Genomic DNA, 21,804 nt, shown 5'->3' on the forward strand with positions numbered 1-21,804 from the left:
CCCGACTCAAAGCCAGGAGCACCCCCAGTCGCCACAACCACAGACGTCCCCAGACACCGTCCGGCGTCCCCGGCGGGCAGAACCACCAGATGAGACTCCACGGGCCAGCCCAAGCGTCCGAGTGAGTCTACACTCGGGAGCTGGGCGTGGTTCACTCCGTTTCCCTGTAACGTTCGGCCTCGGGGAGCTCTATTTACTTCACAGCAGAGTCTGCCCCACGGACCTGTCACCCAGGGGCATTTTCGCAGGGCAGGGCTCAGACTTTGCCATTCTGGGTGCGGGGCGGCCTTCGGCAAGCTGCCCGACCTCTCTGACTCTCCCTTGCAGAGTGACGGAGCGAACCCAACGGGAAGACCCCAGGTCACCCCGCCCGCCGGGACCCCGCCCCGCCCCCCGCCCGCCTAACCGCCCTCACGGCGGGCCAGGGAGCCGCGGTGCGCGGGCCGGGCTGGGTCGGCGTCACGGCGTCACAGCCCCAGGTGTGAGCGCAGGGGACGCACAGCGCAGCGCTCAGGTGCCGCCGGGTCCCCCTGGGGCCCGCCACGGCGGAGGCACTCGGTGCCGCGCGTGCTGGGGGCCCCTAGCCATTCCGCCCGCCCGCGCCCCCCGTTAACTCACGCCGCAGCCGCCGCCCCCGGACGCGCGCCAGGACGGGCTCGGCAGTACGCCTGCGCGCCGCGAGCCCGCGAACTACAAGTCCCAGCAGGCCCCGGGCGCAGCGCTGGGGTCCCTATCCCCCCAGGGGGCCGCGAGTTAAGTCACAGCACCCTCTCCGGGCGGGAGGTGTCTCCACAGGACTGAGCTGCCTCCTGCCGCGGAGCACGCCCTCCGGGCTCCGAGCGCACGCGCGGCCTCTCCTTACTGAGAGAGAAAACACAGCAAGTTTAGCACGATGACAGGGACATAAAGATTTGCCATTAAAATAATTACTATCAACAAATTAATAAATGTGTAAGTCATTGTATACTTAGTAAAGTTGTTTTAATGGTGCTTAGTTATCAGTAATAATATACTTGTTAATAATATTCTATTAAATAATAAAACTGCCACAGTTAATATATTATAGAAAAAAAATTTAAAAAGACTAAAAAAAGGAAAAGATTAAAAATGTATGTATTATAGGTTAGTAATATATTTTTAATACAAGATGGTAACATAATATATATGGTAAATGTAATCATTTAATAATGTTTATTAATAAGTTACATGAGTATTTATTATATTTATTACTGTTGTTACTACTGGATTAAGCTGTGATGCATTTTCTCTCTTCCCTGATTCTGTCTTTCTCTCTCTATATATAGCACTGTGTATGCAGCAGCCCAAGCCCTCTACACGTTTTCTCTTCGAGAAGAAATGAAGTGTCCAGAGAATGGAGAGAAGTTGACACTGCTTCCCCCATTACAGCTAACGACCTGTTGGCACTTGATGGTGTTTTCTGTGATGTTCTGATTGTGACTTTGTCATCTGACCAACAGGTGCTTGGGCAAAATGGATTAGGGTCCTTTCTCCAGAGTTCTGTCTTGCCTGCTTCAAAGCCTTGGCTGGGAATCTAGTCTTCAAGGGGCTTTTGGGTAGAATAAACATCAGGTAGAAGGCTCTGATGGTTGGATGAATTTGGTTCTGATGGGGAGAGTGTGGCTCTGTGCTGAGAGCTTGGTCTCTGGTGTCTGGAACTGGTTTTACACCTTAGGTTCTCCACTCACGGTTGCACTGCCCTGGTCAAAGTACTGAGCATCACTAAGCCTCATTCATCAAATTTATCAAATAGGGATAATAAGGCTGCATACATCTCATGGTTATTGGGAGAATTAAACCAGCCTGGTCCAATAATAGTGCTAAACTTAGTGTGTGGCATTTACTATGACATAACAATACAACTATTATTATTACTAGAAAAGAATTGGTCATCTGGACCTCTCCCTCTGCCACAGGGAACAACTTACCTGCAGTCGGGGTTGGTTTTTCCTCAGAACTAAAACATAAACTTACCTGGACCTAACATTTGGAAATTAGTTCTTTAACAAATCTGTTGGGTCTTTTTTTCTGCAACTAATTATTTTCTACTCATAGTTTTCTATCTTTTCCATTACATTTTGTAAGTATTATTCCCAGAAAATTTCAGCCACTTTGGGAAGTAATTTTTTTTAATAAAAAGGAAATGCTTGTGGCCGACGCTTTGGCCACGTAAAGAACCTTCGTAGAGTCCATCCAAGCCTAACCGAGCCCGCCTGTCGCTCACAGTCAACAGAGAAAAGCCAGGGACTTCCTGACCCCTGGGGTCTCCTTGGACATATTTCGTTTTTCTGGTGAGACTGCAAGCCCACGGCACGAGGCTGCTCTGGTTACCCTGGCGACCACGTACACCAGCAGGACCCCAGCGCCCGCTGTCCCCGCCACCTCCTTGGTGCTCTGAGAGCAATAGTCTCCATGAGGCACAGGGTCCCCACCCCAGAGGCTGGGCCCCTACTTCAAGTCCATCAATGACCAAAGACACACAGGAACCAGCTGCCAGGAAGTCTGGGCCCCAGACAGCTGAGCTCAGCATGAATCTGGGGCTCATGCCAGGGCAGAAGCTGTGGAGAGCAAGCAAAAACCTCCAGCCGGCATTGACTAGACCCTGGGCCCGGAGTCTGGGGAAAGAAGGCTGAAGACTGGGGCCGGGACTCACCCTCGCAGACCTGAACTGCCCACGCAGGAACCATGTGACCCACAACCCTGAGGCCTGTAGCCCCCTGACTGCCTGGAGCACAGCTGGGGGTGCCAATACCACATCTGGATTCTGCACGGGGACCAGATGGCACCCATCTGGGGGCTCGGTACAGGAGAAGACAAGGGCTCCCAGACCCCAGCACCCATCCACCTCAGGAAGTGGCCAGACAGAAGGCTGGTTGTGGTTCAAGCCCTGGGTGACTCCAGCATCAACACAGCCTTTCAGCACGCCCTTCTGGCAATGGGCCGCCCAACCCCCAGCTCTGGGCCACAGCCCCGCTGGGAACACCTGTTTAGAAGGTGCAGACACTGGGGCAGGAAGCTGAGCCGGGTCTGCGAGGGACCGACCCCACAGCCCAGGCCACAGCCGCCAGCACGGGGTGGGTGAGGGAGCAGCAGAGGGGAAGTCGGGGGCCCCACTGGCCTGCCCGCCAGGGCCTCAGGGAGAAGGACTGGAGAGGATGGAAGTCCAGGGAAGGAAGCACAGGACAGACGGCCCAGACCAGGCGAAGCGGGCACCCACCCCCCTGCCTGAGTGAAGAGCCCTTTCCTAACTCCCACCAGGGCCAGGCAATGCCACCAAGGCCGTCCTCCAGAATCACCAGGACCCAGAAGGCAGCCCCTTGCCGTGGTCCAGGCTTCACCGGGCTGCCAACAGCCAGAGGGAGCCAGCCAGCTGCGAGCGGAGGGCAGGCGCAGCCGTGCGAGCAGGTCCAGGGGCAGGAAAGCCACAGCCCGGCTTCCCTCAGCTGCACCCACTCATCAAGGCCACACCCCGTCTGTCACAATCCCAAAGATGGATGCCAGGCTCAAGAGAGGAGTGCGGCCTGAGGGCATCCGCACCAGCCAGCACCGCAAGGATGAGGCGGGGTGGTTCCAGAACAGTGACAGGTGAGAGGCTGGCAGGAGACAGGCACCTTGGGGAGCAATCCTAGCGGGCTGGCACCACTGTCTCCACCGCCTGGAAGAACTCCCTCCACAGCTCAGCCGTCTCCCGGTGACCCAAACGTGTCATCATCCAGACCACTCCAACATGCCACTCCCCTGTGGTAGAAGGGAGTCAGAGACCAGACCAGAAGTCTTTTTTTAATGGCTGCATTTCAAGAACTGTTTCTTAACTAGGAAAACTCCCTGGGAAGGGGCCGCGTTAGTGCAACAAACAGGAGCCCTGAATGGACACAAGGCTCCCCAGACACCTCAGGCGGAGACCTTTCAGCCCAGGGTAGCTGCTGGGGGTACCGTGGAGAGTAGCGGGACATGTAGCCCTCCCCCGACCTATCACCAGGCTGGAAGCCCCCACTTCCCACCCTGCTTCCGGCTGGGCGCTAAGGCACCAGGGCCAGGGAGCCGGGTCCAGCCCACAGGGATGGGCAGAACCTGTGCCGTCAGCAGGCCGGTGGCTCACAGCCCTCAACCTGCAGCCCTTTGCTCAGTAGGAAGGCGTCCTGCTTGGGGTCGCGACCTAGGAAGAGCTTCAACATGACACTGGCATCCTCGGAGCCACCGGGTCTCAGAATGCAGCTTCTGTAGTCCATGCCGACCTGCTGAGGCGGGGGCAGGGCTGGAGGAGGGTCCCAGAGTCCCCTCCCCTGCTCCAAGGGGCAGGGCAGCATCCAGAGAGGGGAGCACACCCAGACACCAGAATGGGGATGTGCGGGGTGGGGGACGCACAAGCGTGTGAGGCAGGAACCCCATCCTTCACAAATCCTCAGGGGACCTCCACCTGCACAGGGGCTGGAGCCCTGGCCAGCGTGGCCCCCCACCCAGGAGGGTCCAGGGGTGCCCTGCCCCACGCAGCTGCACAGGCACTTGGGTCCAGGCCGGCCTCCCACCTTGCCGCTCAGGATGCCCTCCTGTTTGAAGCGTGTGTGGAACATGTCGGCGGAGTACACCTCGCTCCACAGGTAGCCGTAGTACTGAGCGTCGTAGCCACCCGCCAGGTGGCCGAAGGTCGCAGGCATGTTGGTCCCTGGGACAGACGTGGACAGGCTCTTGTTGCGGCCCCTTCCCAAGGGAGGAGGCCTCAAAGCAGCCCCATCAGACCCCCCACCAGAAGAGGGAGCTGGCCCGACACATCTAGAGACCAGGGGCCTTGCCTGCCTTGCGGGAATGTGGCCGCAGAAAGTGAAGCTCTGCCCACTTCCTGCTGAAGCCCAGGGAGCTTCACCCCAAAGTGTCTCACCCATCAGGTCAGCTGCTCACACTGAGCAGGTGGGGATGGCCCTTAACAAGGAGCCTGTGCTGGCTACAACGCTCCTGAAGGAACTTTCTAGAAGCTCATGAAGGGGTGAACCACTGCAAGGCTTCCTACTTTATCAGACTGTGTGTCTGTGCCGACGTGCGCTAGTTCAAACCTCCTCTCCCCTTTATGTCAGGTGCGAAACCCCTCATCTCTTCTGCCGCTTCCGGGCTTTTCACAAAGCCGCCTGTGGAGGACGCCCCTGCCCCGGGACCCGACCACGGACCCCAGACCACAGGGCTGGAGGAACCCGCCCAGGAACCAAAGCAGAAAGAGGCCAGAGGTCGGGTGCCTCCTTATGGCCTTGGCTGAAGCCTGTAGATTGGTCCCCCTTAACGCATCACCAGCAGACCCTCCTGACCCTGTGCTCTAAGGTGGGCCCGGCTTGAGCGCAGCTACCTGGCGTGGCTGGAACCCCAAGGATGTCCTGGCAGAGGCGGGCGTACTCCTCGGCGGGGTCTGCGACCGTCTGCGTGTGCAGGGCCTGGTCCACTTTGGCCAGGACGATCTGACGCAGGTTGAAGAGGCCTGAGCAGGAGGAAGGGGCACGAGCCAGCGGTGAGCAGGGGCACTGGGGACCCAGAAGGCCCAGGGGCTGCGGGGTCTCCTCCACCCTGGTCCCCTACTCAGAGCTCTCGCGGATGCGGTGCGGGTGCAGGTGAGAGGCAGTACCGCGCGAGGCAGGTGCCACGGGGCGGGTGCAGTGCGGGCGCGGCACGATGGAAGGCAAGCGCGTTGGGGTGCGGGGTAAGGGGGGGCGGTGCGGCACAGGGTGACGGGGGGCGGGCGCTGCGCACCGGTGTTGGCCTGCCGGGACTTGATGAGCTTTGTCCAACAGCTCCTGGGGGAGCGCAGTGCCCGTGCGGTAGTGCTGGGACATCCGGAGCAGCGGCTCCGCCTCCCACACCCAGTTCTCCAGCATCTGCGAAGGCGCCTCCACAAAGTCCCGCTCCACATGCGTCCCGCTGAACATGGCGAACTCTGCCTGTGGGGGCGGGGCAGAGCTGCGGCGGCAGGATGTGGCGGTAGTGACCCCACCCACGCAGCCAATGCCCTCAGAAAGCCCTGCACCCCCAAGGGAAAAGGCCCAGAGACGGGAGTCTGGACTACGGTGCCTGGGCAGTTCTTCCCGGATAACCGCCGGGGTGCAGCTGAAGCCCTGCCTTGCAGCCAAGGAGCCGCCCCTGGCGCGTCCTCCCCAGGCCTGAGTGTCTGTGAACTCGCCCCGTCGGGAGGCGCCAGGGTCATTCGACGCCCACCTCTGGTTCCAGCTCACTGCAAACAAGCGTCCTTTTCAGTCTCCTGAGCACCCTGATCTTTCCGGTTCTGTTCTGGTGGGTGATTCTGTATCTAAAATGCACCCCCCCCCCAACTGGCCAGTGTCCCCCGTGCAGGAGGGCGATGCTGTCCTCTGAGAAAATGCAAGTGTCAGATGAGCTTGGTTTGGGCGAGAGTTGCAGCCCTGCCAGCCAGGAGCTCAGTGTGAGGAAATCAACTCACAGCAGAAAAGGTGTCTTTAAACAGAAGTGAACAATCACATGACACTGTGATGGAATGGCTGTGACAGTGTGGTGACAGTGGCTTGCAGGAGCCCGGTCCCCGTGTCCTCCCTCGCTCAGTGTCCTCAGTGATTTTAGAGAACAGAACTGCCTCGAACAATGAAATCAACTGTATCAAGACTGCCCTGTGGTGGAGGGAGGTTATAGCTCAGTGGCAGAGCATGTGTTTAGCATGCACGAGGTCCTGGGTTCAAGCTCCGGTACCTCCATTAAAAATAATAATTAAAAATAAAAGACTACGTTATTACAAAAAAAAAAAAAAACAAAAAACACCTGAGGGAACCGAGGGGCCGTGAGGGTTGCTGGCAGAGGAGTGTTGTGGGAATGGGAAGGGATGCGTGAGCTGACGGTGCAGAAGTGGGAAGAGGTGAGGGGGCGCGAACGGGGCTGAGGGGCACGAGGGCTCCAGCCAGCGGATGGACACAAGCCGACTTGCCCTGAGCTGCTGCTGGTCTGCGAGTGGGTGACCCCCTACCCTCAATCATAATGGAGGACACCAAAAAGGAGAGCTAAAACTACAAAACTAGGGGGAAAAAACAGGAGAAAATCTTAGCACGGGGACAGACCCTGAGAGCACGATGCTCAGTGAGAGAAGCAGACACAGAAGGACAGTGTGTGAGTCCATGGATGTGAGACGTCCAGAACAGGCCAGTCCACATACACAGGGAGGGGCCTGGTTGTCAGGGGCTGGGGAGGCGGAGGAGGGAGTGACTGCAAAGGGGCATGCAGGATCTTTCTGGGGCGATGGAGATGTTCCAGGACGGGCAGTAGTGATGGCCGTACAGCCTGGTCAGGTGCCTGACGCAATCCTGTGCAGCCATCAGAGCCCCGCTCTCAGGAGAAAGGACTGCCTGACGGCGAGAAGGCAGAGCACGGCAGATGGGCAGCTGGTATGCCCCGGAGGCCAGGCTGGGGGCCGAGGCATCCCAGGGTGAGTCTGCCTTTGCCCTGAGGGCCTATGGGGGGAATCACCTGGACTTGCGGGGCCAGTACCTCCACCAAGGGGGGTGGCAGCCCCGCAGCCTCCTCACTGGGCTCGGCGCTCACCGGACCCAGAGCTTCCCTCCAGTTCTCATCACTGGCAGTCATCGGGCCCCAGGGGCAACATTCCTTTCGCCCTTTCCCTTTTTTTTTTTTTTTCAAAAGAAAACTTTTAAAGCGTACACTTGTTTAACTAGCCCTGCTGACAGCCTGGTCCCGGACTTCCCGCCACTAGGACCATGAGCTCACATTTCTGCTGTTCATGCGGCACAGTCTGCGGGGTCTGAGGGCGTCACCGTGTCCGTGGTGCCGCTGGATGAAGAATGCGACAGTGAGGGGCCCGCTGCAGACTGCCCCCCGGCCTCCACCGCACACCCACCTGGGAGCAGAGCTGGTGCATCACATGCCCAAACTCGTGGAAGTAGGTCTCCACCTCGTCATGCTGCAGCAGGGAGGGTGCGTCGGTGGTGGGCTTGGTGAAGTTGGCCACCATGGCCGCGATGGCGATCTGCCGGGTCCCATCCTGCCGCAGGCAGCCCGGCTGCAGGCCGAAGCAGGCCGCGTGCCCATACTTCCCTTCCCTGGTTGGGGGGAGGCGGGTCAGCCCCTCGATTAACTGCTTTGGCCTGCCCTGCCCAGATCCTACACACCCCACCGCCCCACAGAGAGCTGCCCACACACCCCAGCCCGGCCCACACGCACCGAGGGTAGAGGTCCAGGTAGAACTTCCCGATGACCTGGCCCGAGGCCGAGTCCCTGACTGTGTAGAGTGTCACGTCCTCGTGCCAGACGGCGGCGCCGTCCTCCAGCTGGAAGGTCAGCCCCAGCAGCTCCTGGTAGATGCCCAGCAGCCCACGGGTGACCACCTGCACGGGGAAGTACTCCTTGAGCAGGTTCTGGTCCACGCTGTAGCGCGTCTCCTCCACCTGGTTCATGTAGTAGCGCATGTCCCAGGCGTTGATCCGCCCATCGAAGTCCAGGCCCCGCTTGGAGCACTCGGCCTTCTTCAGCTCCAGGATCACGGCCCGCTCCTGCTCCCCGAGGGGCTTCAGCTTCTGGGCCAGCTCGTCTGGGGGCGGGGGGAGAGGTCAGGGTACCTCCTGCGGCGGCCCCCACCCTGTGTCTTCGAAGCCAAATAAAGGATCAGGACAGACACTGGGACCCCGGGCGGGCAGAGTGAGGCTCTCAGGCACCCAGGGAGGCGGGTTACCTAAGAAAGCGGCCACCGCCTGGCTGCTTTTAGCCATGTTCATCTCCAGCACGTAGTCGGCGTGCGTGCTGAACCCCAGCAGGCTGGACTTCTGGGCACGCAGTGCCACCAGCTCCCTGAGGATCGCACAGTTCTCCTGGAACCACAGATGCTGCGCGGTGGGCCACGGGCCACGCCCTCCCCGCGTGCGGCTCCTCTCCCACCCAGTCCCGGCGGGCAGGCCAGGGTGGGGCTCAGGCCGCTGGGGGACACGGTCCGGAACCTGGGATGCTGTCCGCTGCACCCGGTTCCCCGCCTCCCTCCCCTTGGCTGGATTTCCATGCACTTGGTGTTGTCGTAACACGTGGTCTTTGTAAGCCCCAGGTCCTCTCGGAAGCAGAAAGGGTGTGAACCGTGCCGGGCTCCAAGGCCGAGCGCAGAGGGCAGTGTGCCAGGTTCTGCAGCAGCACCATGCAGAGCCACGGGGCTCCGGGCTCACCCAGCCAACCAAGCTTGTGGGACAGACACCAGACGACACCCGACTGATTAGTTTACAAGGAGAAACAGGCCTATTCAAAGTAGAACAGAACGCCTGCCAGCCCAGTTCATCCGTGGGAAACCAAGCTACACCCGGGAAGTTGAGAGCGTCCAGCCAGGCAAGGGGCACTAAATCCCCAATCCCAGAACTCCACCCTCAAGCTCTGCCCTGGGCAAGCCCGGGGCCAGGAGGATGTGAAGACACCAGCCCCCACCCAGTGCAGACCAGCCCGCGAATCTGCGGGCTCAGGCTCAACAGCACAAACTCTGCTGCCCCACAGAGAGTAGCACGTCCCCAGGGAGCCCGAACTCCTGTTCCCTGGACGCTTCTACAGGCGGCCAGCAGCTGGTAAGTCCCAGCCCCAAAGGTGGCCGTCTTCTCTGGGGCCAGGTCTCCAGTTCTGCAATGGAGGTTTCTCCTGGGAGCCCGTGGTCACTGCAGGCCAGACATGCCTGTCTACACCCCAAGAAGGCAGGGACACAGGACTTTCCCATGTGCTCCCCTGCAAGGTCACCCGCAAGGTCATGGGAGCACCACTGGTGTCCTCGGGGAGGATGATGGGGTTCAATCACTGCCCCGTCTGTTTGAGGCTCAAAAGGAGAAGCAGACAGTGGCCACATGCTGAGCGTCGAGGCTCTCCCCAGGGCCACAGCTAGAAGGCCGGCCCTCATGCGGGAGGCACAAGAAGAGAGGGGCATGCCGGCAAATCCCAGCTTGCCACCGGAGAAACTAAGGCACGAAGGGGTGGGATGGAGGACAAGCTGGGAAGAGGGTCCCTGGGGCTGGGCAAACAGGCACAGAAACCTGGGAGGGCAGAGCGAGCTGGCAGGGCCCCACCAGTCACTGAGCCGCCAGCGCTCACAGGCAGAGCCACAGGGCTCTCAGGCAGACGGGACCCGAGGCGCCCCTCACCTCCTTGCACCGACAGTTGAAGGCCTCCTCCACCTTCCTCCTTGTCTCGGGCACGTGGCACTTCTTCAGGAGGGGGAAATAGTGCGGGTACTTGAGGGTTACCTTCAACTTCTCATCCTCTGTCTTCTCCAGTGAGTTCAGAAAGTCTTCAGGGAGCCCTCCTACAGGAGTGAAATCGGGGCTTTGAGAGGACCAGCAGGCCGTCCAGCCGAGGTGGGGGGGAGGTGTGGGAGCTCACGGGGTACAGCCTCCCACACACTCTGGGACTCTGGCCGCTCACTTCCTCCTCCACACCCCAAAGGGAAGATGTCGAGGGCTCTCCCACTGCGGAGATCTGCTGCTGTTCCCATCAGGACGCCCTTGGGGAGGCAAAGCTACGTCCAGCTCCACTGTGGGGACAGTCTCTACCCTGGGACAAGCGTGGTCTGCCAGGCGCTGCCGGCTCCCCTCGTGTCCTTTCTGGGTGAGCAGCACCAGCCCCTACTGAGCAGAGCCCGCGCCCCCTCCTGCAGCCAGCACTGCCGCGATGGCCTCCCACCTGGTCTCTGGCCACCAGCCCGTCCTCCAAATGCAGAGACCCAGGTGCACTGCCCTCAGACTAAAACCTCCAGGGGCCCAGGCCTCACAGCTGAGGAGACATATGCAAGGCCACCGTAACCCCTGCTCAGACCACGGAGGCCAGGCCACCAGGAGCCCCCACCATCTGGCTCGGCCCTGGGGCACGGGAGCTGAGGGAGGGGCAGAGGCATCCCGGAGGGTCCCCCTCAGGTGGGCCGCCTCGGCAGGCCCCTACAAAGGGGTGCCTGTGACTCGATCAGCAAAGCTCAGCCGTGGACCCAGCCCAGTCGGCGTGGAGAAACGGCCCAGGAAGAGCGGCCCTCGCGCCAGAACCGGCACCGCCCCTCCTCGGGCGTAAGACCCCGGGACACTCCCTCGCTCTCTCTCGTCCGGGATCCGGTTCTCAGCGTTGGGGAGGGCAGGAAAACATGAGGGGGCACCACCCCGCGGGGCGGGGAAGCAGAAGGCTGTGGCACGCACCACGGACGTGTGCGCACGGATAAGGGTTTCCCGGCCCCCGTCTGCTGAGGGGGCCTAGGAGCGATCGCCCTCTGCACCCAGACCTTGGCCCTAACTACCCTACCAGGGTCGGGCCAGGGCAAAGCAAGCCTGGTGCACCCGCTGTCAAACAGAAGGTGCTCAAAGAACTGCAAGGGCACGGACGTCCCCTTGAAGGGGTCCCTCTAGGCCAAACTGGACAGTCACGCACCAAAGCAAACGAGGACAGCGAGGGACCACTCCCTGAATAAGAGAGACCTCTCAGTCCACGGGCGGACAGAGATCGGGCAGTAAACACAAGAGGGGTGGGAGCCCTTCTGACTCACAAGAGGACACAAACTGACAAAGACCGTGGAGTTAGAGAATCATCCGCTGATGAAGAACTAGCGGGCAAGATGCGAGGAGCCGCGGTGTCTAAGCATCTCTGGGAAGATCACTGCTTACGAAGGGGAACCAGTGATGCTACAGGGACGCCTGGTGGAAATCGCCTTAACCAAGGGATGAAGACTTAGGAAAAGGAAATGAAGTTTTATACACCTGTAAGCACACATGTATGTGACTGAGAGGGAAACAAGACAGAAACAGACCATCCATGCTTGTGTAAGATGACACCCCGCCTCCTTTCCCAGCCGGAGGAAGCCAGCGGGGCTCCAGCTCAGCTGGAACTGAAACTGCAGATGGGCCCCACCCTGCTGGGCTGACCACATACATCTGGCCGCTGCCCTGCCCTGTGAGGCTGGGGTTTGCAGCGTGTGCTCCACGGGGCTGAGGGTTCATGCTCCGGCACAGGAGGCTGGGCCAAGACCGCGGGGCCCCTGGGCTGGACAGGTGGGCGGAAAAGCAGCCCCATGGGACGGCGAGTGCGAGCAGTTTCAGCTGCGGGATCCCAGAGGCCGGCGATCACCCCAGGCAAATGCTGTGTCACAGGCAAACCCTGACGCACAGAACTGGCTTGGATACTCAGCCCCTTGTAGGGCTGAGCCCCTGGGCAGAGTTCAGAGGCCACTGCCCACCCGGCCTGGGTCTCTCCAAACTGTCAACGTGGGAAAGATGGAAGGAAGGTTGTCAAGGCTGAGGAACTGTTCGACCGGAGAGGAGCCTGGAGAGACAGAATTGAAAGTGGTGCTCGAGGCCTGAGAGGAGCCAGAGGGACAGAAACGTCACGACGGTCCTAGGGATGGCTAGGGGACCTGCTTGGTGCCCTACTTCCTGGGGGGACGCGTAAGGAGGGCTGGGCTCAGGAACAGCACACACACAGCGTCCCGGGGCCCACGGGGTCTCCCTCGTACTATTGCTGCCACTTTCCCACAGGTGTGACGTGTTCCAGAGCATTTGGGGAAGAGAGCAGAAGCTAAGAAAGCCATCCAGGCCCCAGCCCCTCCGGGCCCCGCGCACAGCCAGCTGCAGGAGGGCCCAGAGATGAAAGGACAGGCGTCACGGAGAGCAGGCGGGGGTCTGGGGGACGCCTGCGGGTCAGGCAGAATCTCGGCAGACAGATCACAGCCCTCCCCCTCCCCAGGGAAGGATCCAGAACCCTGGGCTCCAGACGCTGTGAGGGCCCGGGGGTGGGAAGAAGGCCCTCCGCGGCCGGCCCACCGCACCGCCTGGCGCACCCAGCTCCTCGCGCGAGAACGGCAGGACGGTCGTGTCCTCGTTCAGGTTCTTATTGAAGTCGATGCACAGGAGGCTCAGCTTCTTCTTGATGCTCTTGATTTTCTGAAGGAAGGAGGCCACCGTGAGAGCTGGGACATGCACGGGGACAGGAGGGGCCCCCAGGGAGAAGAGGCAGGAACAAGAGGGCTGCGGGGACCCCGGGGCTGGGGTCCCATCTGCTAGGCCCGACCCTCTCCTCTCGGGAGCTACCTCCAGGGTCGGGAGCCTGGGCTCCAGCCATTTTAAGGGAGCTGAACTTTTGTTTTCTCGGGCTCAGTCTGGTTTTTCAAAGCAAAAGTCAACTGAGTGTGGGCGAGGGAGCAACTCCCTGGGGAACCTGCCCAGCCCCTCGGCAGGACCGCAGCCCCGCAGTGGCCAGAGCCGACCTGCCCGTCAGGACGAGGTGGGTGGAGGCAGCGGCCCCATGGCTCTGCCAGGCTCCTCGGGCAGCACTGGCTCCGAACCACTGGCGTGGTGGGCAGCCTCTGCTGGGTGCAGGCCTGGTCTCACTGCAGCCTCACAGCCCCACTGGCCACAGCTTGGCCCTGGAGGGTGTGGGGCCACATGGACGGGAATGGCAGCACCGGCCAAAGGGGGGACACACTGCTGCTTCAGGAAGCAGGGCAAGGCCTCGCAGGAGGCTGGGAGGACCGGCGGAGACAGGCCCGGGGTGGGGGGCGTGAGCCCGTCGGGAGCCCCGGGCAGTCGTGGGGCTGCCTGGCTCAGCAGAAAGAGAGTGGTGAAGGCAGACACCACACTTGTCGGCCTCTCGTCACCCTCCCAGCCTTGGTGCCCAGCTGGGAGCCAGAGACACCGCACGTGAGACTCTGACTTGTAAGAACAAAGTTACGTTTGGTCGGGGCGCCCATTCCTGGCACACAGCTCTTAAGACCTAAAACCTCAGGGACTTTTAGCCCCACCCCTCCCCACTTCCCAGGAGGACACAGGGCTCGGGGCTGGAGGTTGAATCAGTTGCCAACAGTAAAAACCCAAAAGGATGGGGTTCAGAGATCTTCCGGGTGGTGAACACGTGGAGGCGTCAGGAGGGCGATGCCAGGTGAGGAGGGTGGTGCCCGGCGAGGGCAGGAAGCCGGGTGCCCTTTCCCGCCCCTCCCCCGCATACCCCGCTTCTGGCCTTTCCTCTGTAACAACCTGGGGACCCAGTGTGTCGACTGCTTTCCCCAGCTCTGGGGGACGCTCTAGCAAATCCACGGAACCCAGGGAGGGGACGTGGGAGCCTCTGACAGCCCGTCAGCCAGAAGAACAGAGGACAACCTGAGCCCTGAACCCCGGGCTCCGACGCTGTCCCTGGGTGGGTGGGGACAGAGCTGAGCTGGAGGACACGGGCTGTCAGAGTGGCTGTGGGAGAGCCCCCAGGCCCGGTGTCAGGATGGGCGGGAGCAGGTGCTGCAGGTGGAGGAGACTCCAGAGGAGGGGGTTCTTCCTCAAGACCTTCGCCCAGGAGCCCGGGGGGACCGGATGGGGGTGCAGGCTGGGAGGGACTCAGAGAGGGGCTGACATGGCCTGTGCCCCCTCACACTCTCCTTGGCTGCGGAGCCCCTTGTGACCCCAGAGACCCAAGGGCAGACCCTCCTTTCGGCCGGGGGCTGGGCCTTCAGGCGGGTGGGCACTTGCCTCCTGCGTGTCCACTGGCAGGTGGAGGCCGTTCCTCCTGCCCAGCTTGACGAGCCGGTCCAGGTACCGCAACGCCTCGGGCTTCAGCGAGTCCTTCTGGACTTTCTCCTAGAACGAGAAACCCACAGGTGTGCTTCTGATGAGGCCCGGGCAGTGCCAAGCGCCAGGCCGCGGGGGGGCCGCCGGGGACAGAAGCCAGGCGGCTTCCAACAACGCGAAGCAGCCCCTCTCCCGGGGCCTGGCAGGGCGGTCACCCTGGAGAACCGGAGACTCCGTCCTCACAGAACCTGCCACAGATGTGCCCTTACTGGGAACAGCCCAGAAGTGATAGTGGCCCAGGGCCTCCCGCAGGGTGGGGCGAGGGGCGGGCAGCGCCGTCAGGGTCCCGCGTGAGGCTGACTTGACTCCCAGAACCGGACCCCGGGGCACACTGGGCAGAGCGGGTGAACTCGCAACCGTCTCAATAAACACTTCAATTAAAAGAAACCCCACTGCGCTTCCAGAGCCGTCTGCACCGAGTTTGCACAAAGCTCCCTGCGGCTCCCCCTGCTCCCGAGGGAACGCCCACCAGCGACACGAGAAGCATCCGCAGTGCCTGCCATGGGATCGGCGGCGCTCAGCCAGATGTGAGGGCACCGACGGGGCGGGCCCTGCACACACGTGCCCCTCATCCCCCCGCCTCATGGGGCAGGTGGGACGCACCCTCCGGGTGGCGCCAGTGAGGTCGGGAGAGGGCCAGGACGGCGGGCGTGGAAGGGCTCCTGGAGTCCAAGGTGTCTCGGACTTCTTTTCTTTCCTCTTCGCTTGGCTTTGTCATGTTTTTAACGCTTTCTCTTAGAGGAACAGAAACTCACTCACCTGCAGCCACACGATCCTCTGGTACACATCCTGCCTCATGCTCATCTCCACGTCGAACTCCGACAGCTTCTTGTCCGCCTCCGTGCTGGCCGCCCGGATGTCCTTGGATGGGGACACATGCTGGGGAAAGTCCAGGATGTTCCTCTGAACTGAAATGGGGGGACGAAGGGGCAGCTGTGAGGCTGGGCCCCGCACAGAACCTGGCGAGTGCCGGCCTCAGCCCCGGCAGAGGGCTCATCCGCGTCACCGAGTCCTCAGCTAGCACTCCAAGGCAGCCCTGGGCCGGAGCACAGCCGCCCACGTCCTCAGGGACCTCACAGTCCGAGTGGGAATGGACTCAGTGGACTCACTCACGACACCCCAAGCCAAGGAAGGTAACAGAGCAGCACAGGAGAGGCTGGAGGGACTCAACGCTAGAAAGAGAGCCCCTAGCTGCCGACGGGTCTGCCCCACATCCCGGTGAGTTTACACCACGATGCACACTCTGTGAACAGGGTTAGTAGGGCCCCCATATGACCCAGCAATGCCACTTCCAGGGGGATACCCAAGAGAGACGGAACACTGTCCACCAGAAAGCTGGGACACACGCGATCCCAGCAGCATGATCCGTAATAAGCAAACAGTGGACACAACCCAGATGTCCATCAGCAGATGAATGAACACACCTGTCCCTCCACACACGGGAGCATCACTCAGCCACAGAAAGGAGAGCAGCCCTGACACCCGCTCCCATGGGGACGGACCCTGGGCGCACGATGCTCAGGGAGAGAAGCAGACACAGAAGAACACACAGTGTGATTCCATGGATGTGAGACGTCCAGAACAGACCCATCCACAGACAGAGAGGGGGCTCCTGGTTGTCTGGTGCTGGGGGATGGTGATAATGGGGGTAGAGCTTCTTTCTGGGGTGACAGAAATGTTCTAAAATTAGATAGTGGTACTGTGTGTTCTAAATATACTAAACAAAAATCTAAAGAAATGTACATAGTATACAAATTCTATCTCAACAGAGCAGTCTAAAAAGCATGTCCTTTGCAGTGGGGAGACCTGAATTAAAATCATAGTTTGCTGGCTTCCACGGCTTCAGGCCGATGACACTGTCCGCAGGTCTGGTGGGTGAGCGGCCCCAAGGAGACCTCCATGGGGCAGTGACCCGCTCAGCTGACTAGACCAAACACAGGGGGCCTCTGGAGAGAGCCGTGAAAAGGACAGAAACAGCCTCTGTCCTTCGGGGATTTGCAGGCTGTGGCTGCACCGAGTGTGACAACAGAAGAGCAGAACGGGGGATTAGTCCCGGCGGCGGGCTGGGGCGAGGGGGCGCGGGAGGGGCGCCAGGGGCAGAGGTCCATCTGGGCTCAGAGAACCCGACACCTGGCAAAGCAGGGGGGCGAGGACATCCAGGCCGGCACGGAGCCCCAGGAGGAGGTGCAAGGTGGCACGAGGCGGGCACCAAAGGCCACGTTGAGGGCCCCACCTTCACCTCGAGGGCAGTGGGAAGGCACTAAGGGCAGGCCGAGGGGAGTGCCACGGTTCAATTCCAGTTTTCTTTAAAATTACCCAGGCTACTAAGGGGAGACAGGAATCAGAAGCCTCGGGAGTAGGGGTGGGGAAATGAAATCACGTCTGGCAGGGTCACGCTGGGTAAGTGGAATTGCATCATCAACCCTTCAGGGCCTCCTGCCAGGGACGAGGAGAGACCGAGGCCCACCCGCCGCCTGGGCCGCAGCCCTCAGCTCCGGGCCCACAGCACACCAGCCCCCTGCAACAGCGGGCCCACGGGAGTCTGAGCCACAGGCCAGGGGCTGGCAGACCTGGCAGGGTGAGGAGTCAGGGACACGTGAGGATCCTACAGCTGGAACTGAGGGGTTCTAGATGGTTCCCAGAAAAACAACTTTCCTAGAGCTTTGGGGGTGGGGGTTTCCATGGCTTGGAGTTTTCTGCCTTGTCAGCCTCCAAAGGGGCTCCGGGAGCCAGGCTCTGTCCACCTGACCCCACAGAGGAGAGGAGGAAGGAGCCACGGGGTGGCGGCATCAGGTTACCGGAGCACAGGGCAGTGGGAAGGGTGAGAAGGGCTCCAGTTTCAAGGCTGGCACCTGTGCTGGCTCAGGGACAGGAGGGCTTCACACACTGTCCGATGCTGCCCGCTCTGGGCCCTCAGATGACCTGGACCCAGGGACAGCGTGCAGGCCGTGTCTGGGGGGCATGGAAGAGGGCACAGGGGCACTGGCTACCCTCCAGGCTGCCTCCCGCTGACCAGTACCCACTAGGCGCCTTTACCTGGTCAGCGCATTTCTCCATCGGCCCCCCAGGGAGGAGGCGGCTTCACCCTGCACAGGGTCCAGGCCTGAGCTGCCGCCTCCCTGCCTGGACCCCGCCCTGACTTACCTGTATAGGACACCTCCACATCGGCCAGCGCCTTGAGAGTGTTCTCGTAGGACACATCCTGGAGCTCCTGGGAGCCCACGCGGTCATACACGCGCTTGGTCTGCTCGATGAGCTCAGCGGTGAGCTCCCTGATTTGCTGGGCGCTCAGGTCCCACCGGAGATAGTTTACCGCCGAGCACGGCGCCACCACGTCCAGGGCATCTCCTGCGCAGGCTGGACACGAAGACAGAACCCCACACCCAGTGTGTCTGCTTCAGGCCCAGAATCAGAATCAGAGTAATGGGAAGCAGGGGAGGAGGGGATCACCGTTTCTCCAAGCAGATGAGCAAGGCCCAGGGGCTTTGTGGGGACACACAGGGCAATTGGTCCTCTAGAGCACAAGGTGATCCTGTCCCCAGGGGACACTCAGGGATGTCTGTGGTTGCCATGACTAGGAAAGGACACTGCTCCATCAGTGGGATCAGGCATGCCTCTCAACAGCCCAGTGTCGGGAGAGCCCCCCAGGAGAGACCCAGCCCCAAACGCCAGCAGTGCAGAGGTGGACGTCCACCATATTCCTGCATCTCACTGAAAGAGCCCTTAGATTACAGGGTGTTACCCACCACCTCCCTGGACGTGGCATTCGTACTATATCACGTTTCTGAATGAGGAGGACGTCCTGACTAGTGAAACATCCCTAGCCCCCAGTGTTTGGATAATAAATCATGGTCTCAAACAACAGCCATCACTTTAAAACCCTCCTGCAGTATTCAGGGATATTGTGACCTCACTGACTCCTCAGAGAGTTCTATATAAGAATCCTATGTTGCCCCGCCTCACAGATGGGAATTCTGAGGTCTGTAGAGTTCGGGGCTCTTGCCATGATCCACAGCCAGCAAGCGGCAGAGGTGTGGTTCAAAGCCAGGCGGCCTACTTTAGCCCCCACACTGTGCACCAGTGGACTATGTTCACCCCACCTTTGTAAATCTGCACACCCAGGGGTCAGGTCCTGTTCCCTTCCCAGGGCTCCACCATGCACTCAGGGTTGAAGTCCATCCGCTTTATAGGAGCCTACACCAGGAGCTGGCAAACAACGGCTTGCCTGTTTTTGTCCAGCCCCAGAGCTAAAACTGCTTCTGCTTTGACTGAAGTGTACAGTCAAGTCTAACCCATGTGGTCCTATACAGACTGACCCCTGCTCTCCACTGCCCAGACTCTACTGGGTCCAGCATGGCAGGTTTGGCCAGATGGTTTTGCCAACTTCTCTGTGCCCCGCCACACTGGCTTTCTTCAACAAGTTTCCCGTGCCAGTCTTCCTTTTCTCATCGCTTTCTGAGAGGCCACCCAACGGCACTCTAGGAGCACTTGCAGGTCTGTGATGGCCACACCTGTCCCAAATTACTTGAGTGAATGGGGGGACTGTGCACTCCCCCCAGCGGGGTGTGTGGTGCACAGTGAGTAGAAGGTGCTACTCCAGGAAACACCCACCTGTGCCCCATTTCCCTCTTGTGGCAGGCAGGAATGGAGCGGGGGCCACGGTGATGCCGGACACCCCCTTTTGAGACCCCCGCCTACTGGGGGTCTTTGCAGGGTGCTGCTGGCTCCAGCCTGTGTTTGGTGTCTCTTGGGTAGGTTTTGTTTCTGTTTGTTTTTTTAACAGCATTAACATTCGTGGCTAGGTCATTCTCTGTGGGGAACCATCCCGGGCACTGCAGGGTGTGGAGCAGCCTCCCTGCCCCAACCCACTCAATGCCAGGAGCCTCCCAGTCATGATGACCACAGATGTCCCCGGACATGGCCAAGTGTCCTCTGGGGGGGGACACAATCACTCCAGCTGAGGACAAAGGACACACATTAGGCGGAAAGAAAAAAAGGCTCTTAAGTCAGTAGAGGTTAGCTTTTTCCAGCGAAATGACTGCTGTGAACTTAGGGAAAATCTTTGTTTGCACAGTATTTTGGATTTCAGAATTGCAGAAGAGGGACTGTAGGTCTGCATTAAATTTGGTGGTAAAGAAGGGCTCCAGGAGCTCAGGAAAAGTGGGAGATCCGCACAAGCTGGAATTGTCAGGAAAACCTCCTGGAAGAGCTAGGATTTGTAAACTTTGAGCAGATCCATTCACTTCACAAATATTTGCTGATTACCACCTTATGTGCCAGGGCTCTGAGCTAACAACTCTGCAGCAAACAAGGCAAATGACATTCCTTCCCGAGGCTTGAATAACCCTAATTATGATTTTATCATTAATACAATTATCATCATCATCTCAAAGGGCTGCAGAAAGAGCTGGGGGTGGGGTGGGGTGAGGTGGTTAGGAGGGCAAGAGAAAGTTCCGGGAGCCCCCACTCAGCAACCTGAGCGGTTTTCTAAAATAGAGTATGCGGCTCACATTCTTCCTCTAAGTGAAAACCGTTCCATTACGCCCCTTTGCCGTTAACATAAACGGGACCCCCCAGCTACGTTCTAGCCACAACGACTTGCTCTCCAAACGCGTTACCCGTGTGCTGGCCTCCCCGCCTTTGCCTTCGCGGTTCCCACCACCTGGGACGCTCCTCCCGCAGGTCTTGGCAGGACAGTTGCTTCTAAATGCCACCTCCTCCTCCGAGAAGCCCTCCAGGGCCGCTCTCCCTAAAGAAGCACCGACCACTCTCTAAAGCCCTCGCCTGCTTTTTGCTTGTCGAACGTCCGTCTCCGGCTCTGGAACTGCATCTAGAACTCCCTGAGAGTCCGCCAGACCACAGCACGACCCGTCCTCAGCAGAAGCGACACGGAGTTTGACGAATGAGTGAAGAGCCGGAAAAGCTGGTTCATTCATTCGGCAACCGAGGGGGCGGGGTTCTGGGCTCACAGACCCCCACCCCCGCCCCGGCCCCGGTCACTCGGGGGTCACTGGGCTCGGCTTTTAGGCCCTGGGGGCGACCCAGGGGGGCGCCAGGGCGCTTGGGGCGCACGGGACCGGCGAGCAGGAACGCACCAAGGGGCGGCCGGTACCTGCGGGGGGTTTCATGACGAGCGGGTGCGCACCTGCGGTCCCTCCCTCCACCTGGTCCGCGTCGGCTCAGCGGTCGGCCAACACTGTCCACTCAGCAGCCGCAGCCTTCGGGACTGAGGCGCCCGCCGCCCGCGCGCCCACTGAATGCTGGGAGAGCGCGTGCGCAGGACTACGGGGCGCACACGTGCCCCAGCTCAGCCCACATCCCCGGAGCGGTGCTCCAAGGCACTGACTCACTCTGCGCACGCGCTGGAACCACCCCTGCTCGTCATTGGCTCCCGGTGATAAGGGGGCGGAGCCCTTGAGGAGGCCAGGGAGGTGCGTTTCCATGGAAACCTACACGCAGCTGGCGCCTCGGATCCTCCATGTGGTTCTTTCAAACAGTATTTCGCCTTAGGCTTCTAGTTCTTGTATTAATTTGTACTTGCCTCCTTTCTACCTCAATTGTGTATTTGGCTAGTTTTGCGAGTTTTCTCCCTCATCTAAGGTCCTCCTTTAGTGACCGCTTACCACATCTCAGGCGCTCATCTCATTCCCAGCATCCTGCCCAGGTTCTTAGCATCTGATGAACAGAGAAAGTGAGCCACATTTGTCAGCTAAATTCAGTTAATCAATTAAATTAAACATACACTTCTTTAAAATCACAAATGTAAGCAAGTAAGTATATCGAGAAAGCTTCAGTGAACGAAGCCAGGACCTCAAACAACAGGTGTTTTGGAACAGCGCAACTGCCTGACCTATATCTAGTGTTGTCGGTTAGAACAAAATCTTGAACCGTCTAAGGTACGCAGGAAAAAAAAAACAAGAATTAAACTGGCCCCCAAACCCACCTCCTTTGTTTCTGCAAAACAAATGAAAATAACCAAGCATGTTACACGTGCTTGCGTTTTAAGTAGGATAAAAATGAATTGGGAGAACACTTCTGGCAACTTTAATGCTAATGGCGGTCATTAAATAGGGAATTTCTCATTACCCGCCCTTGATTTTTTCTCTCTTTAGGACTTCAACCTTTATTCTACGTTAGTTTTCATTTTCGCTGTTTCCTGTACCTGGAGCTCTTCCTGCCCCCCACCCCCGCCCCGCAGCCCGCCCCCTTCTCCAAATCCACACATGACAAA

The 21,804-nt window shown here is 59.7% G+C and overlaps 2 protein-coding genes across 2 annotated transcripts in view; both read right to left on the reverse strand.

Moving 5' to 3' along the window:
- ZNF554 (zinc finger protein 554) overlaps nt 1–851 on the reverse strand; it is a 28,965-nt gene extending 28,114 nt beyond the window's left edge. The window contains exon 1 of the mRNA XM_032466378.1: nt 619–851. The gene's annotated coding sequence lies outside the window, so the exon portion shown is untranslated. The remainder of the gene's footprint in view (nt 1–618) is intronic.
- A 419-nt stretch (nt 852–1,270) lies between these two features.
- On the reverse strand, nt 1,271–20,849 carry THOP1 (thimet oligopeptidase 1). The gene is given in 14 exon segments (XM_032466014.1): nt 1,271–4,253; nt 4,545–4,681; nt 5,351–5,479; nt 5,749–5,779; nt 5,781–5,936; nt 7,871–8,072; nt 8,194–8,560; nt 8,702–8,837; nt 10,131–10,291; nt 12,800–12,902; nt 14,475–14,582; nt 15,333–15,481; nt 17,718–17,930; nt 20,686–20,849. Coding segments are annotated over 14 exon segments (2,064 nt in total). The 5' UTR covers nt 20,702–20,849; the 3' UTR covers nt 1,271–4,097.
- Between the last annotated feature and the right edge of the window lie 955 nt (nt 20,850–21,804).

This window comes from Camelus ferus, chromosome 22 (assembly GCF_009834535.1).
Source record: "Camelus ferus isolate YT-003-E chromosome 22, BCGSAC_Cfer_1.0, whole genome shotgun sequence".
In the NCBI taxonomy this organism is placed as follows: Eukaryota; Metazoa; Chordata; class Mammalia; order Artiodactyla; family Camelidae; genus Camelus; species Camelus ferus.